General features: G+C 40.9%; 1 protein-coding gene across 1 annotated transcript in view; it reads left to right on the top strand.

Moving 5' to 3' along the window:
* cacna1ba (calcium channel, voltage-dependent, N type, alpha 1B subunit, a) overlaps positions 1 to 16110 on the top strand; it is a 169524-nt gene that overhangs the window by 131106 nt on the left and 22308 nt on the right. Inside the window, 6 exon segments of the mRNA XM_070446966.1 lie at positions 2817 to 2923; positions 7767 to 7863; positions 8000 to 8160; positions 8764 to 8901; positions 12189 to 12390; positions 13219 to 13383. Coding sequence (XP_070303067.1) covers positions 2817 to 2923; positions 7767 to 7863; positions 8000 to 8160; positions 8764 to 8901; positions 12189 to 12390; positions 13219 to 13383 — 870 coding nt within the window.

Below are 16110 nucleotides of genomic sequence, written 5' to 3'. Positions count from 1 at the left end.
CATAATTCAACCGGTTTTTAGAACTAGAGATGTTTTCATCCCAATAGTAATAATATATTGCAATTACGAGCAAGAAATGAGTACGAGGCATTAATTTGAAATGTAAAAAAAAAAAATAATGCTAACAGCTCCCCCTAGTGACAAAAGGTTAATCTCTTTGGCTTTAGGGCAGATTGAGTAGCCTGGATAAAATGTGCCCATTTAAACGCCTCGTACTCAATTCTTGCTCGTACAATATGCATATTATTATTACTATTGGATAGAAAACACTCTCTAGTTCTAAAAACCGTTTGAATTTTGTCTGTGGGTAAAAACACAACTCATTGGCAGCACACTTTCTGACCAGGGAAGTGGAAAGTCTGATCGAATCGATGCTGTGTTCAAGGGCCTGCCTATAAATGGGCATGATACGTATGACTATACGTGCACGTCATACACCTTCCCCTAGATGTCAAGAGAAGTGAGAGGAGAAATGAGTTGATTATCTTGGTCTGAGATATAATGCATCCTCTTGGAATGACGTGTCCCCATTTTAGGTTTTCTGGAAGGCGCGGAGGGACCTGTTATTGCCTACTGGAAAGCTGTCGTTATGGGCGAATACTATCTCCGGCTTTGATTTTATTTGATACATGTCCACAATATCATCGTAAAGTATGTTTTTCAATATAGTTTTATTAGAATATTGAAATTTATTCGGACGTTAGGCGTGTTGCGTTTTTGCGTTTGCACGAAGGAGAGCTTAGCACCACTTGGCCAGTGTGCTTGCTAATTCAAGAGGGAAAAACGACGTTCTGAATCCAAACAAAGACGGTTCTGGACAAAGGACCCTTGTACAACATTTCGATGGAAGATCAGCAAAAGTAGGAACCATTTTGTGATGCTATTTCATATATCTGTCGAACTGTGTACTAGTAGCTTTGCGCTCAGGTTTTGGTTATTCCCTTACCATAACTAAGTCTTATGTCGTAATGAAGATATTTTAGAATTCTAACACTGCGATTGCATTAAGAAACTAATGGATCTATCGTTTCCTATACAACATGTATATTTTTTGTAATGTTTATGAATGCTATTGGTCAGAATAGGTGAGAGTCTAATAGAAATATCCGCACATTCTGGGAAAAATATGCTACGTTAGCACATTGATAACCACGGATTTCAGCTCTAAATATGCACATTTTTTGAAACAAAACATAAGTGGTATGTATAACCTGATGTTATAGGACTGTCATCTGAGGAAGGTTTATGAAGGTTAGTGAAATGTAATATCTTTTGCTGGTTATTCGCTAACGCTAACATGCCTATTGCTATCGCTAACGTGCCTTGATGAATGAATGCGGTAGTGTGGTAGGCTATTGTAGTAAGCATATATAATGCTATATTGTGTTTTCGCTGTAAAACACTTAAAAAATTGGAAATATTGGCTGGATTCACAAGATGTTTGTCTTTAATTTGCTGTACACCATCGATTTTTCAGAAAAGTTTATGATGAGTATTTAGTAATCACGTTGGTCTCTATAATTACTCTGGCTGCTTCAGTGCTATTTTTGACGTAGCTGTGATGGTAGCTGCAATGTAAAACTGATTTATACCTCAAATATGCTCATTTTTCAACAAAAACATAGATTTATTGAATAACATGTTATAAGACTGTCATCTGATGAAGTTGTTTCTTGGTTAGTTTGGTGGTTATCTATTTAATCATTCTTAAAATTCTATTCACATCAGGTTGGATGAAAACTTGACAGCTGAAGGGGGTTTCCTTCCTTAGATACAGTATTTGGTTCATACAATATGACATTAGTTTTCTACATCTACCCACTGACCATTTCCCACATTCGGAGGTTAGAAATATTTTTGGACGTTAGAGTTTTGGGCTGGCAGACAAAGACATTCCTTTGGTTGATACTAATTAGCCAAGAGAGTCCTCTGCTGCATACAATTTACGACCGGGCGTGATGTGTCACTAAGCCCCCACATCAATCTCTCCTCCCCTCTGCGGGTGAAAGGGGTCTGATAGAAGTTGATTAATTGAAAACCTGATCTTTTGACCCTCACAGTCATAACACTAGCTAGTCAAGCCAAAAAGTGTTAACCAGTCAGTCTACTTGCAAATCCGTGGCTCAAAAACTCCAGATATATGCAATAAAAACGTGATGTTATAAATAAACAAATATATAAAAATTATATATATATTTGAAACACCAAAAAATACATTAAATATGTACAAATTTAGAGAAGCTCTATGCTTAGGCTGCTACTAGGGCACCATGTCAACTGGTTGATGAAAGGGGCAGTGCAGTTAAAAACATGATTTTCTCATTTGTTAAATTATATTTCCACACAAGGAGGTCGAAATAACACTCTGAAATTGTGAAAATKATGGTAATGCCCTTTCTTTTTTTTATGCCTGGAATTTCATCCTGTTCAGGTGGGATGGAACTTTTAGCCCACATCATGATGTCAAAATGTGATCTGATTATAGTAGACCAATGATTGTTCATCTAGGCAAGGGAGCGGGTTCTAGACTATCCTATGAGCCAGTCAGAGCTGTGTATGTAAATATCTTCAAATGTGTTTCCTGAAGCCCACATGATCAGACTGAGCATTTCAACGGACAAAGAGGTTCAGGGAAATAAATGATAAAATATCTATTAACACACACAGTGATTTATTAGACATACAGTTATGATTTAAAAAGAAAATGACAAAGACTGCATGGGAGCTTTAATTGAATACATTTGGTGTAGGACTATGGGAGGTTCCGCCGCTCTCAGTGTACTGTAGCATCTAACCCTGCTCTCTGATTGGTCCAGATGGTTGACCTGGGCCTTCTGCTCCATCCTGGTTCTTACTTCAGAGATCTCTGGAACATTCTGGACTTCATTGTGGTCAGTGGAGCACTGGTGGCATTTGCATTTTCGTAAGTTTAATATTTTCTTACCAACATTCATAATCCCCTCCCATTTAAAAAAAAAAATAAGAATTGCACAAGTCATATTTGACCAAAGAAACTGATTCATTGCATTTTCCCAGACACTGGGTGTAAAATATGTAGACATGCTGTGCATGCATTTTTACATACACTATAATTAGTCTGTAATTTCCCATCAGAGAAATTACTCATCATGAAATTCCTTGCATCAGTACAATACAGTAGAATATGTACTCCTGAATAATGATGTCTGTTACCTCTTACTGCTGCAATATTGTATTCATTATTGGCTCAGTTTTTGGTCCAACTGTTTTTGTTATGAGAATAGGGCCATTCAGTTGAAACACTATGTTTAGTCCTGTATGCCTGCTAATGCTGCTGCTGCCTGGGGTATTGACTGAACCTACCATTAGTTCCATAAAAACACAATTGGAGAATAGGAATACATAATGTCCTAGTCGTTTATATGCTGATAGAGCAACCGGTTGGGGTGTTTTGCAGTAGTAGGGGTTGTAATTGCGTTAAATTCACCTCCACAAAATGCTATATTTCATGCTGTGTGTGTGTGTGTGTGTGTGTGTGTGTGTGTGTGTGTGTGTGTGTGTGTGTGTGTGTGTGTGTGTGTGTGTGTGTGTGTGTGTGTGTGTGTGTGTGTGTGTGTGTGTACATGTGTTTTGTGTGCTATTGACTCAAAGTTACTCTTCTGTTTCCTTGTGGCTTGGATCTCTTGAAGGAGCTTCATGGGGTAATGCTTTCACTCTCTCTCTCTCTCCCTCTCACACTCTCTCTCTCTCATCTTGCCTGTCTCTGTGTGTGAGAGGTAACAGGGTCTATGCTTATTCCATAGGCCTGTTCTCTTCTGGGACACAATCATCTCTCTCTCTTCTGTTCATCTTTTCATAATCCACTTGTCTTCTCTCACATTCATCTGCTTGACCATAGATCATCTGTGGTGTCCATGTTCCTCTCTGCTACAGGGGGCATGTCACCTCAGTGTTCATTCTCCTTGTCTCTTATCATGACTACATATTCACCTGGACTGCACTAGACAAATACATCTGTTGCTGTGATGAGAATTATCCTTCTACTCTATAGCAGCTCATGCTTTCATTACAAAACACACATAGTTAAGCAGTGACTACTCATACAAGGTAGTAAGAAAGAAAGCCATTTTCTCTGCAAGGAACTTTAGTGTCTTCAAAACTGGTGTCATCAAGGTATSTAAATTGGTGACTGCTTACTGTGACCATATAGTTCCAGCCTCCATTCCCACTCGTGTGTTTGTTTACAACACCCTCCCCTAGCCACTCTGACAGACAGCCGGCCGTGTTGATGGATGGACATTATTCTCCCTGCATGTCTCGGACCTCATTCTCCATGTGATCCACTGCCTCATTGTGAATGAACCGTACCGCCACGGCCATGTGTCATCCACTACTGTACACGGTCAGGGGACTCACGGTGCTAACTGCCTGGCTCAGCTGTCGTTGTGTTGGATGCACCTCTTGACATCCATCCTGCTGCTACAAACTGTGGAGCTAGCGGCCTCGAACGCCGCTCAGGAGATGTTGCAGGATGTGTTTTAGGGGAAGTTGCTTCCTTAAATCTCTCAACAACATGGCATTGTTCTGTCTTCCTTCAGACATTCCTCATCTGTCAGGTGTCCTCTGTCCGTTAGATACTGTATGTCTGATCGTACAGAAGAAACAAACTGTTATTTGTGCAACCCAAACAAGTGGCAGGAGTGTCTTCTTGGCAAATACAACTTGATTTGTGTCTGTTTTATGAACATTGCCTTGAACAATGAAAGCCATTATTCAACCCAATTATCCTTGATGAAGTGTCATTATGGCCTAAAATGCTATGTGGCATAGGGCCTTTTCCAGTTGGATCAGTTCCTCTCACTTTCACAATAGCTTCATATATTATAGGCCCATCTCCATTCATAATATTGTATTGTTTAGATTGTACCTGCTTATGCAAACATATTCATATTTTCTTTGTGTTGGAAGTTGCCATAATTGTGCTCTGTACTTTGTTTTTTTTTGCTGTTTTCCCCATCAGACCGCCACAAGGTGTGCCCAGGTGGGGAACCCCCTCTCCCCTCTACCCCTCTTTCTTCTGCTTAGACCAGGATTACGTCTCTAAACCTGTATGAGTAAAGGGTTTCCTTTACAGACAAGGAGCCTTTGCCATCTCACTCTGATAGCTTTCAATATAAACCTCTCTCCAATCTGACTGTAACTGGAGACTCAAGTAAAACGTGTTCATAATTGATGATTGGCCTACATTCCAGCATCAACACTGGCTGTACTTGCAATTATAATCATTATGTAGACTCTTAGTATTTATTTTCACTCATTTATGCCCAAGTCAAACATTCTCAGTTAATGTAAACACACATTCATGTTTATTCTGTTAACTCTTTTCTCTAGGTGACCCACCAAGCAGAGCCCTATCAGTGCACACATTAAAACATAATACAGTCTGGTTCCACATGTACAGAGGGAGAATCTAAGACTACCATTAGAGTAGTGGTAAAAATAGCTGGTGCTGAGACAGAACATGATGGTTATTTTAGCTGACAGTTTTGGTTATCCTTCCAGGGAGATGAAGTATGGTACAGACCAGCCACCTGTACCTGATAATGATGTCTTCATTAAATATTTAGCCAGCTTCTCTCATAGCTGTCACCATCCAGACCCTGCAGAAAACTCCAAACGCTCCCAATGAACCTCCCAAGTCACACGTGTTTTTCCACAAACTGATCAGGCGTTCTTTGAAAGCTATCAGAATGTCATGTGTGGTTTGTCATGTGTGGGTGTTGTGTGATCTCAAACCACAGGCTCTATTTACTGTGAAAGCATGCTGGACTAATGTGCATCAGAGCATGAACGTTGCATGCTGCTGTGGTAGAGTAGAGCTATAACAGAGCCTCTGGGAGGGAGGAACCACACCATCATACTACATGACCATGCTATGTTGGGAATACCAGAGTTACAGGATGGCTTTTATTCCCAGTTGAATGGGAAGTAATCTGTGTGTGTGTGTGTGTGTGTGTGTGTGTGTGTGTGTGTGTGTGTGTGTGTGTGTGTGTGTGTGTGTGTGTGTGTGTGTGTGTGTGTGTGTGTGTGTGTGTGTGTGTGTGTGTGTGTGCGTGTGCGTGTGCGTGTGCGTGTGCGTTCGCGATTCCAGCTGCCAGCAAAAAGGGAGAGGGTAGGGAAGGGAAGGGAAGGGGAAGATGTGGTGTGTTGGCAAATGTGTTGCTTTCCTCCTCCTGGACTGTATTGTTGGTGCATGTTAGTCATTAGAGGCCGAAGTTTTTACAAGTCTCTCGTTATCAGTTGATGAGAAACACAGGTTACGGCCAGTGACTGCTGTGTAGGATTGACTTTAACAACAGATGAATTCACGTGGTATTTAAGAGCAGTCTCTCCAAATTTAGAAAGACAGAGATGAGATGAAGTGACATAGGTGTGGAACATTTTACCCTGTGTTATGATATAGAAGTTGACATTAATTGATGTGAAGTATCACATACTGATAATGTCTGGTTATTTATGTGTTGTTGACTGTTTATTGGGGTCATTGAAATCCCTCATTGTTTCACAAATGGGATGCTTTACCTTAAATCATTGCCATTTTGTGTACTGTACAATACATTGGGACATGATTTTGCACCATGATTTTAGATAACATGCAATATGTTCTATCACTTCATTGTATTTCGTTTGGAGATGCATTGTGAGGCATTTGTATTGCTATTCCCACAGCTCCCCAAGGTGCTGATTCAGCAAGACATTTTCTGAGTCTGTAGGGAACATTAATGTACACGGAGAGTTAATGGGATTCTGCTCAGAATTCTTGATGTCTGTTCAGAAGATTTTCTGTTCTTCCACCCACTGTGTCTGAGAAAGTCTATTAAATCACTTGTTCCTGTATTTCCCCATCAGTCTTAATACTCTACATACTCATTGACATCCTTTCCTCTTTTCCCTCAGTCGCCTGTCTGTCTCACCATCCCAGCTTAACGACTTAGCGAGGATGTGTGTATGAAACAGCATTGGTTCCTTTAAAAATAAACATCACTGTTTCGTTTGTATCACTGGTTAGCGGTTATTCTGCAGAAACCTGATGCACAGTCTATAGCTTGTATTTACTTGATTTATTTTCTGGTGTTATTTGCATGGAGAACTATGTGTTGAGATATAATCTTCGGAGAAGGTGTATTTCTGTGGGATAACTACTTTATCGGCATGCTAAAAATCCAGAAAGTGTCTAATTTTCTCATGTAATCCAGGATTACATGCTACGCCTATCTGAATGATTTGGAGAGGCATGATCCTATGTGAGATTACTAATCCGTTCTCAGTTGGGGCTGGGTGCTTGGTTGTCACAGACAATTTACCATCCTAAGGGCATCTATAGCTTTGACAAACATATTTATACCCATGTATTATGCCTTGTATCTTTCGACCACAAATCATTCTGAATGTCTTGTATAGAATACAATGTATTTAAAGTAGTGGGAGATGGGAAGATAGTACCATCCGTTCTCCTACTAAGTATTTCCTGTCACGTTTGGTCAAGACCTCTAGAGAGCATTCTTCAAACACTTTGTTTATTAGTCGAAGCCTTACGATTCATGAAACATTTAAAACCAACAGTGATTTATCAACAAGCTACTGATTTCTGTCACAAGTGGTTTGCCTCTTTTGTAATGCAATTGTTGTTCGAGCAGTTTCTGTACACAGCTATCTTCTCACAGGGTTTAGCAGTTGAGTGATGACCTTACAGGTTTGTTGTCTAACTTAGTGTTTTTCTTGTGCAGAGGGTCCAAAGGAAAGGACATCAGCACCATCAAGTCCCTTAGAGTTCTGCGAGTCTTACGGCCCCTCAAGACCATCAAGCGCCTGCCAAAGCTGAAGGTACAGTATGGACTTACACTGCACTACAGTCACACGTATTCACTGCTGTTGTCAGAACATAATCATCAGTGTGTACAGTATCTAATCCAGCCCCATGTTTCTGTGTGTGTGTTTGTGTGTGTGTGCCCTCTCTCAGGCTGTGTTTGACTGTGTGGTCAACTCCCTGAAGAACGTCTTCAACATCCTCATTGTCTACATGCTCTTCATGTTCATCTTCGCTGTCATCGCTGTGCAACTGTTCAAGGGAAAGTTCTTCTACTGTTCCGATGAGTCCAAGGGACTGGAGAAGGACTGCAGGTAGCATTTTTAAATGAAACAGGAGAAGACATACAGTATGAACATCGTTGGCACCAAGGCACTGGGCCCAACAGTCTGATAGAGCAAACCATGTAATAACGGTAACAGCTCTGGGAGGGCTCCCCCACCAGGGCAGCTGTGGTGGTGCAGCCCTGCCTGGTTCTGGCTTGCAGCTTTGAATGCCGCTATGCCAGTGTACAATTATCTTCCCCAATAGAGAGAAGCACAGCCCAGTGCTGCTTTGAAAATGATTGCAGTAAATATGTGTTTTTGTTTGAGGATCTTATTGATTTGTCACAGGGACATGGTGTTTTGTCAGTCTATAATAAAAATAGTATGTGTGCAGTAAGTTGTTCTCCCTCTCCCCTCCCCCTGTTTCTCTCTCTCTCTCTCTCCCAATTATCTTCCCCAATAGAGAGAAGCACAGCCCAGTGCTGCTTTGAAAATGATTGCAGTAAATATGTGTTTTTGTTTGAGGATCTTATTGATTTGTCACAGGGACATGGTGTTTTGTCAGTCTATAATAAAAATAGTATGTGTGCAGTAAGTTGTTCTCCCTCTCCCCTCCCCCTGTTTCTCTCTCTCTCTCTCTCCCCTAAACAGAGGTAATTTCCTGGACTACGATAAGGATGAGGTGGCYGCCCAGCCTCGGGTGTGGAAGAAGTATGAGTTCCACTATGACAACGTGCTGTGGGCCTTCCTCACTCTCTTCACTGTGTCCACCGGAGAGGGCTGGCCCGAGTAAGTGCACTTTCAAGGTTCCTTTTGAGTTGTTCTGTAAAGTTGAGGTCTCTGGTGGACTGGTTGCTCTCAGACAGACCGGTAGTAGAATGGGTGAACGGGCCTGGGGATATGTTCTGAGAATGTGCTGTAGCTCTCAGGCAGATACACGGACGAACGGACGGACGGACGGGCAGACAGACAGACCAGTAGAGTAGAGGTTGACCGATTAATCGGAATGGCCGATTTTTGCAACCATCCGGTTACTAGTCCAACACTCTAACCACCTGCCTTACATTGCACTCCACGAGGAGCCTGCGTGGCAGGCTGACTACCTGTTACGCGAGGGCAGCAAGAAGCCAAGGTAAGTTGCTAGCTAGCAYTAAACGTATCTTATAAAAAACAATCAATCTTAACATAATCACTAGTTAACTACACATGGTTGATGATATTAYTAGTTTATCTAGCGTGTCCTGCGTTGCATATAATCGATGCGGTGCCTGTTAATTTATCATTGAATCACATCCTACTTTGACAAATGGGTGATGATTTAACAAGCGCATTTGCGCAAAAAGCACCGTCGTTGCACCAATGTACCTAACCATAAACATCAATGCCTTTATTTAAAATCAATACACAAGTATATATTTTTAAACCTGCATATTGAGTTAATATTGCCTGCTAACATGAATTTCTTATAACTAGGGAAATTGTCACTTCTCTTGCGTTCCGTGCAAGCAGTCAAGGTATATGCAGCAGTTTGGGCCGCCTGGCTCATTGYGAACTGTGTGAAGTCCATTTATTCCTAACAAAGGCCGTAATTAATTTGCCAGAATTGTCCTTAATTATGACATAACATTGAAGTTTGTACAATGTAACAGCAATATTTAGACTTAGGGATGCCATCCGTTAGATAAAATACGGAACGGTTCCGTATTTCACTGAAAGAATAAACGTTTTATTTTAGAAATTATAGTTTCCGGATTTGACCATATTAATGACCTAAGGCTCGTATTTCTGTGTGTTATTATGTTATAATTAAGTCTATGATTTGATATTTGATAGAGCAGTCTGACTGAGCAGCAGCAGGCTCGTAAGCATTCATTCAAACAGCACTTTCGTGCATTTGCCAGCAGCTCTTCGCAATGCTTCAAGCATTGCGCTGTTTATGAYTTCAAGCTTATCAACTTCCGAGATTAGGCTGGTGTAACCGATGTGAAATGGCTAGCTAGTTAGCGGTTTGCGCGCTAATAGCATTTCAAACGTCACTCGCTCTGAGACTTGGAGTAGTTGTTCCCCTTGCTCTGCAAGGACCGCGGCTTTTGTGGAGCGATGGGTAACGATGCTTCGAGGGTGGCTGTTGTCGATGTGTTCCTGGTTCGAGCCCAGGTAGGGGCGAGGAGAGGGACGGAAGCTATACTGTTACACTGGCAATACTAAAGTGCCTATAAGAACATCCAATAGTCAAAGGTATATGAAATACAAATCGTATAGAGAGAAATAGTCCTATAATTCCTATAATAACCTCAACCTAAAACTTCTTACCTGGGAATATTGAAGACTCATGTTAAAAGGAACCACCAGCTTTAATATGTTCTCATGTTCTGAGCAAGGAACTTAAACGTTAGCTTTTTTACATGGCACATATTGCACTTTTACTTTCTTCTCCAACACTTTGTTTTTGCATTATTTAAACCAAATTGAACATGTTTCATTATTTATTTGAGGCTAAATTGATTTGATTGATGTATTATATTAAGTTAAAATAAAAGTGTTCATTCAGTATTGTTGTAATTGCCATTATTACAAATAAAAAAATAMATGTATAAAAAATTATTGGCCGATTTAATCGGTATCGGCTTTTGTCGGTCCTTCAATAATCGGTATCGTTATCGGCGTTGAAAAATCCTAATCGGTCGACCTCTACAGTAGAGGGTGAAGAAGCCTGCCCTGGGGATATGTTCTGAGAATGTGCTGTGCTAGTCTCTGTAATTGTCTCAAATAACTCATCTATATAAGAAAATAATTAGAACTGCATGCAAAATATTTACCATGAAAGATTCTTAAGCAAACAACCCAATCATTAATTGGGAGTCAGATGAACTACTGTTCTGTGGTTGGGGAAATGCATCCGCAAGTGAGATTAGGAGGCTGCAGATTGCCCAGAATAAAGCAGCAAGGATTGTTCTAAGGTAGAAATATGATTATTCTGTTGTAGTCATGCACAATGCTCTTGGGTGGTCATCAATCAACAAGATTATTGAGGAGAAAAAACATGCTTATTTTATTTCATAATGTACATCATTTAAATGGCCAAACTTCATTCACAACAGGATTCATTTGGTAAGAGACAGACATTCAGGCAATACTAGGAATAGATTGTCCACCACCTACAGTATGTCTGATCCCGGCAGAGAAGAGAAATAGGCAAAATAACATTTAGATTCAGAGCAATAAAGAAAATTAATAATTTATCTGAGCAAACCAGAAACCTATCAATATCTAAATTCAAACAATACTTTAGAGCCACTTAAATATAATAAATTCKAAGATTGTGCATGACTCTGGTAGATGAAGGAACCAATCTATATTTTCAGTGTCTCAGTATTTATCTGGTCAATATGTCAGTTTGTAACAGTGTGTTATATGTGAAAATATGATTGTATTATAAATTGTATTTTAATGTTTAAGGACTTAGTCCGAATGAGGACAAAATGAGATTAAAATAAAATCAAGTGTGCYAGCTTGTCGGGTCAGCACGCCAGAGAGTGCCTTATGTGCAATTTCCAGCTTGTCCATTATTCTCCTTCTTATTCCAGCTCCTCTGTCCTCCTCAATGAAATCATTGAATTAGCTATGTTATTAAACAATCCAGTGATTTATGATATGTCAAAATGATGGACTAGTGAGTCCTTTAGGTCATGGGCCAAGTCCATTAAATAAGACTCAGTCCTCATGACCTGGAGGGCTAAGTGGCCAGGCTCTCTCTCTCTCAGCTGGATTTTTACTGTAAGGACCCTCTTAACACAGCAGATGAAAATGAACCTTTGTATCAGTAACGTTGAACATTAATCACATGCCTATTACATTTTAACAAAGGCTTTTAATTGCCTATGTCCCTAATTTTAGATATAGAACTTTAAATAGTTGAATCGTTTCCAGTTAGGTTTTAGTCATATTGTACTTACTGTAGGAAACTTGTCGTAGCAGTTTAACCAATGCTGACTGTTGTAGCAGTTTAACCAATACTGACTGTTGTTGTGAGTGGTTCCATATATTGACAGCATGGTTCCTGTGTTCCTCTCCAGTGTTCTGAAGCACTCTGTGGACGCTACCTTAGAGGACCAGGGTCCCAGTCCAGGCTACCGTATAGAGATCTCCATCTTCTACGTGGTCTACTTCGTGGTCTTTCCCTTCTTCTTCGTCAACATCTTTGTGGCCTTGATCATCATTACCTTCCAGGAGCAAGGGGACAAGGCCATGTCAGAGTGCAGCCTGGAGAAAAATGAGGTACAGCACGGGAGAAAACTCACTTTGAAGCAAAGCAATAACAATTCATATTTCTTCCAAGTATACTTTCTCCATTTGTGACGTGTTGGTCATCAGTGCCCTGTGCAGTGCAAAGCTCACTATGCTCTTTAGATGTTACCACCCTTACATAATGCTGAGTACTCAGTGCAGGTACAATCTTTCTCTYACTGCTGCTGCTGTTTTTTATGCTGGGTTCAGTTGTGCGTGTTGAGGCGGTGAGGCTGCAGTGGATCCTGCAGTAGCAACAGATGCACTACAGCCTCCCAGGTGAGGGCCAGTGTGACAGGTCCACAATTCATTCTGGAGCCCCATCTGTGGTTCCACAGGCGGACACCAACCCAGCGAGCCATCCCCTATCCCCCTACTTCATGTCTACCAGGACCCCATTAGGCAACCACAGATAGATATACAGTATCTCCCTCCGTCCCTATTCTGAACTAACACAACAGATACGTCTCCCTGTGTCTGTTTGTATGCTAACCTAACCTGACTCGGCTAACTGGAGCCAGAGTACAGCCAGGAGGAGCTAGCCATGTATCCATCCTCTGGATTCAGACATCTCCTCTGCACATGGCTCTGATAGAATCAGGAGTCTCTGCTTGCTCTCGTAAGATATGCGTTGTTTTCTTCACGGTATTTCCTTCTGAGTTGATGATGCAGATTCAGTGGTCCTGATGAAGGTAATGGTTGAAAGAGTGATGGATTGACAACTGGTGATTGGTGCTGATGGTCATGATGATGAGGAAATGGATGGTGAATTTGAAAGGGAACATTGGACGCATGTAATTTCCGTCACATTCTTTTCAGAGGGCCTGCATTGACTTTGCCATCAACGCCAAGCCACTGACGCGTTACATGCCAGAGAACGTGCAGTCCTTCCAGTATCGGATGTGGAAGTTTGTGGTGTCACCCCCGTTTGAGTACGCCATTATGATCATGATCGCCCTGAACACCGTGGTGCTCATGATGAAGGTTGGTACAGTCCATCTCAGTCACCAAAAAATACAGTAGGATATAACTATGGCCTGGAGTTTTTCCTTGTCTAATTGCGTGGTCAGGAAAAACTCCTACTCACACAGTGTTGATGTTTTAGGAGGTAAAGTAGCTATCTGCTTATTAAGTTTCTCATTCTCTCTCTCTCTCTCTCTCTCTCTCTCTCTCTCTCTCTCTCTCTCTCTCTCTCTCTCTTCTCTCTCTCTCTCTCCGTCACACATTCTTTCTCACTCTCACTCTATCTCACTCCCTCACCACACTGCACCAGTTCCATGGAGCTCCAGACTTCTACGAGCCATGTTGAAGCACTTCAACATCGTCTTCACTGCCCTCTTCTCTCTGGAGTGCATTCTGAAGATCATCGCCTTCGGACCACTGGTGGGTTTACTGTCCTCCTTCCTGTTTATCTGCATGCTATCAATACGGCAAAGGTTTTCAATGATTTGAAGGTTATTGAATTCATGCCCTGCATGCCTTGAGTTTGTGAGTGATTTTCAATCCCTTTCATTCCAGAACTACCTGAAGGATGCCTGGAACGTGTTTGACTTTGTGACGTGCTGGGAAGTATAACTGACATCGTGGGTCACAGAAATTATGTAAGCTAAGAAATCAGCAGAGCAACAATGTGCTTTTTCCACCTTCCTCTATATACATTACAATAACATTGGTAGCCCTTTCCTGCAGTCAATGACCAAATCGCCCTCTAGTGGCCTCATGGGTGGAATGTTATTCATATTTTTCATAATTTCATAAATAATAAACATGTCGTTTTCAAACACCGAAAATCTGGTGTTTTCTATGTCAAACGGTTTTGTATTTTTTTTTTTGTCTATGTTGTATATAAAGTATTATATTTGGATGTAAACCAAAATTGAATACATTTCAACTCTATATCTGCCATAGTGTCTTATTTTTAAGCTCGTAACCATTTGTGTGAGGTGTATACTTTTGTTTCGAGGTAGATTTGTTTAAGACTACCAAGAAACACTCTGTGTGGCCTGATTTATCCACTGCAGTAAAAGGTTAATACGGCAGAGTATTGGTAGTTTAGTGACATCCAGAGACATAAGGCTGTATAGACAGTTTGTGTAAACAGAGTGGGCTTGACCTGTACACAGGCTCAACCCTGATGTGCTGAATAGCCATCTCAGCAAAGATGGCTTTGCTCGGCCCAGAGGGGAGAGAAGGAGAGAAAGAGTTTGTGAACAGAGCTACATGTTAACTTATTGATTATTCACTGATGCCTGGTATGGGCTCTGAGTGAGAACGTGAGGCAGTTCAGCTGAGTGCAACAGGGGATGGGATTTGTGTGTATCATTACCATCTCCTAGTCATATTATGAGGCAATCTTATGTGAATCTTCAACATGTTTCTGTCAGTCTGTAGTACTTTTTAATGTTCTCCTACTGTGGTGATACAATATCTTTATCTGTCCAGTATCCTACAGTATCTGTATCATTGTCCAATGCTCTGACTGATTTAAGTGTGTGTTTTGAGCTTACAGGCTTTGTCATTACTGTTTCTATTTTTCTCTCTTTTCCTTGTTTCTCTCTCTGTCTTTCTTCTCTCCTCTCACCTCTCCCTGTCGTCCTTTCTGCATTGTCCTCTTGTTGAATGTCTTCACTGATGTGTCCACCACCTGCTACGGCTAAACAACTGCTCTTATAGACAACGGTGAGTGCAGTGGTGTAAAAATACTTTAATAGACTTAAGTCGTTTTTTGGGGTATCTCTACTTACTATTATATTTTTGACAACTTTTATTTTTACTACATTCCTAAAAGAAATTATGTACTTTTTACTCTATACATTTATCCTGACACCCAAAAGTACTCGTTACATTTTGAATGCTTAGCAGGACAGGAAAATTGACAAATTCATGCACTTATCAAGAGAACATCCCTGGTCATCGCTAATGCCTCTGATCTGGTGGATTCACTAAACACTTATGCATCGTTTATAAATGATGTCTGAGTGTTGGAGTGTTCCCCTGGCTATCCGTAAATAAAAAAACTAGACAAGTGGGCCGTCTGGTTTGCTTAATATAGGGAATTTTAAATGATTTATACTTTTACTTTCAATACTTAAGTATATTTTAGCAATTACATTTACTTTTGATTCTTAAGTATATTTAAAACAATACTTTTAGACTTTTACTAAAGTAGTATTTACTGGGTGACTTTCTCTTTTACTTGAGTCATTTTCTATGAAGGTATCTTTACTTTTTCTCAAGAATGACATTTGGGTACTTTTTCCACCACTGGGTGAATGACTACTCCTCCTGTCCCATTGCTTTTTCTCCTTCCAGTCTTTAATTATCTACAGCACTGTGTGTACTGATTCTGTGTGGCTGCATTGTTTGGCCTCTGTCAGCAAGCTGAAACTGGACCAACCAAATACAATCATGTTATTTATCTGCATTATTGTCGTTATGTAGTGATCTGGGGTCATGTTTTGAATGCTCCAGTGAATGGGCTGTAAGGTTTTTGTCCCCGGCCCCACAGGACCGGCTTTTTGAACCTGAGTTTTTCTGAGGCTGTTCAGAGCAGCTCGTCTCATCAAACTTCTGAGGCAAGGCTACACCATCCGTATCCTGTTGTGGACCTTCGTCCAGTCCTTTAAGGTGACACACACACCAAACACCTGCACACACAGACAAACAGACACACACCACACACACATACACCTCACCACTGCCATGGGCCTA

Source organism: Salvelinus sp. IW2-2015, linkage group LG15 (assembly GCF_002910315.2).
Source record: "Salvelinus sp. IW2-2015 linkage group LG15, ASM291031v2, whole genome shotgun sequence".
In the NCBI taxonomy this organism is placed as follows: domain Eukaryota; kingdom Metazoa; phylum Chordata; class Actinopteri; order Salmoniformes; family Salmonidae; genus Salvelinus; species Salvelinus sp. IW2-2015.
Note: the sequence above shows the minus strand (reverse complement) of the source record. Positions and strands in the feature narration are given on the sequence as shown.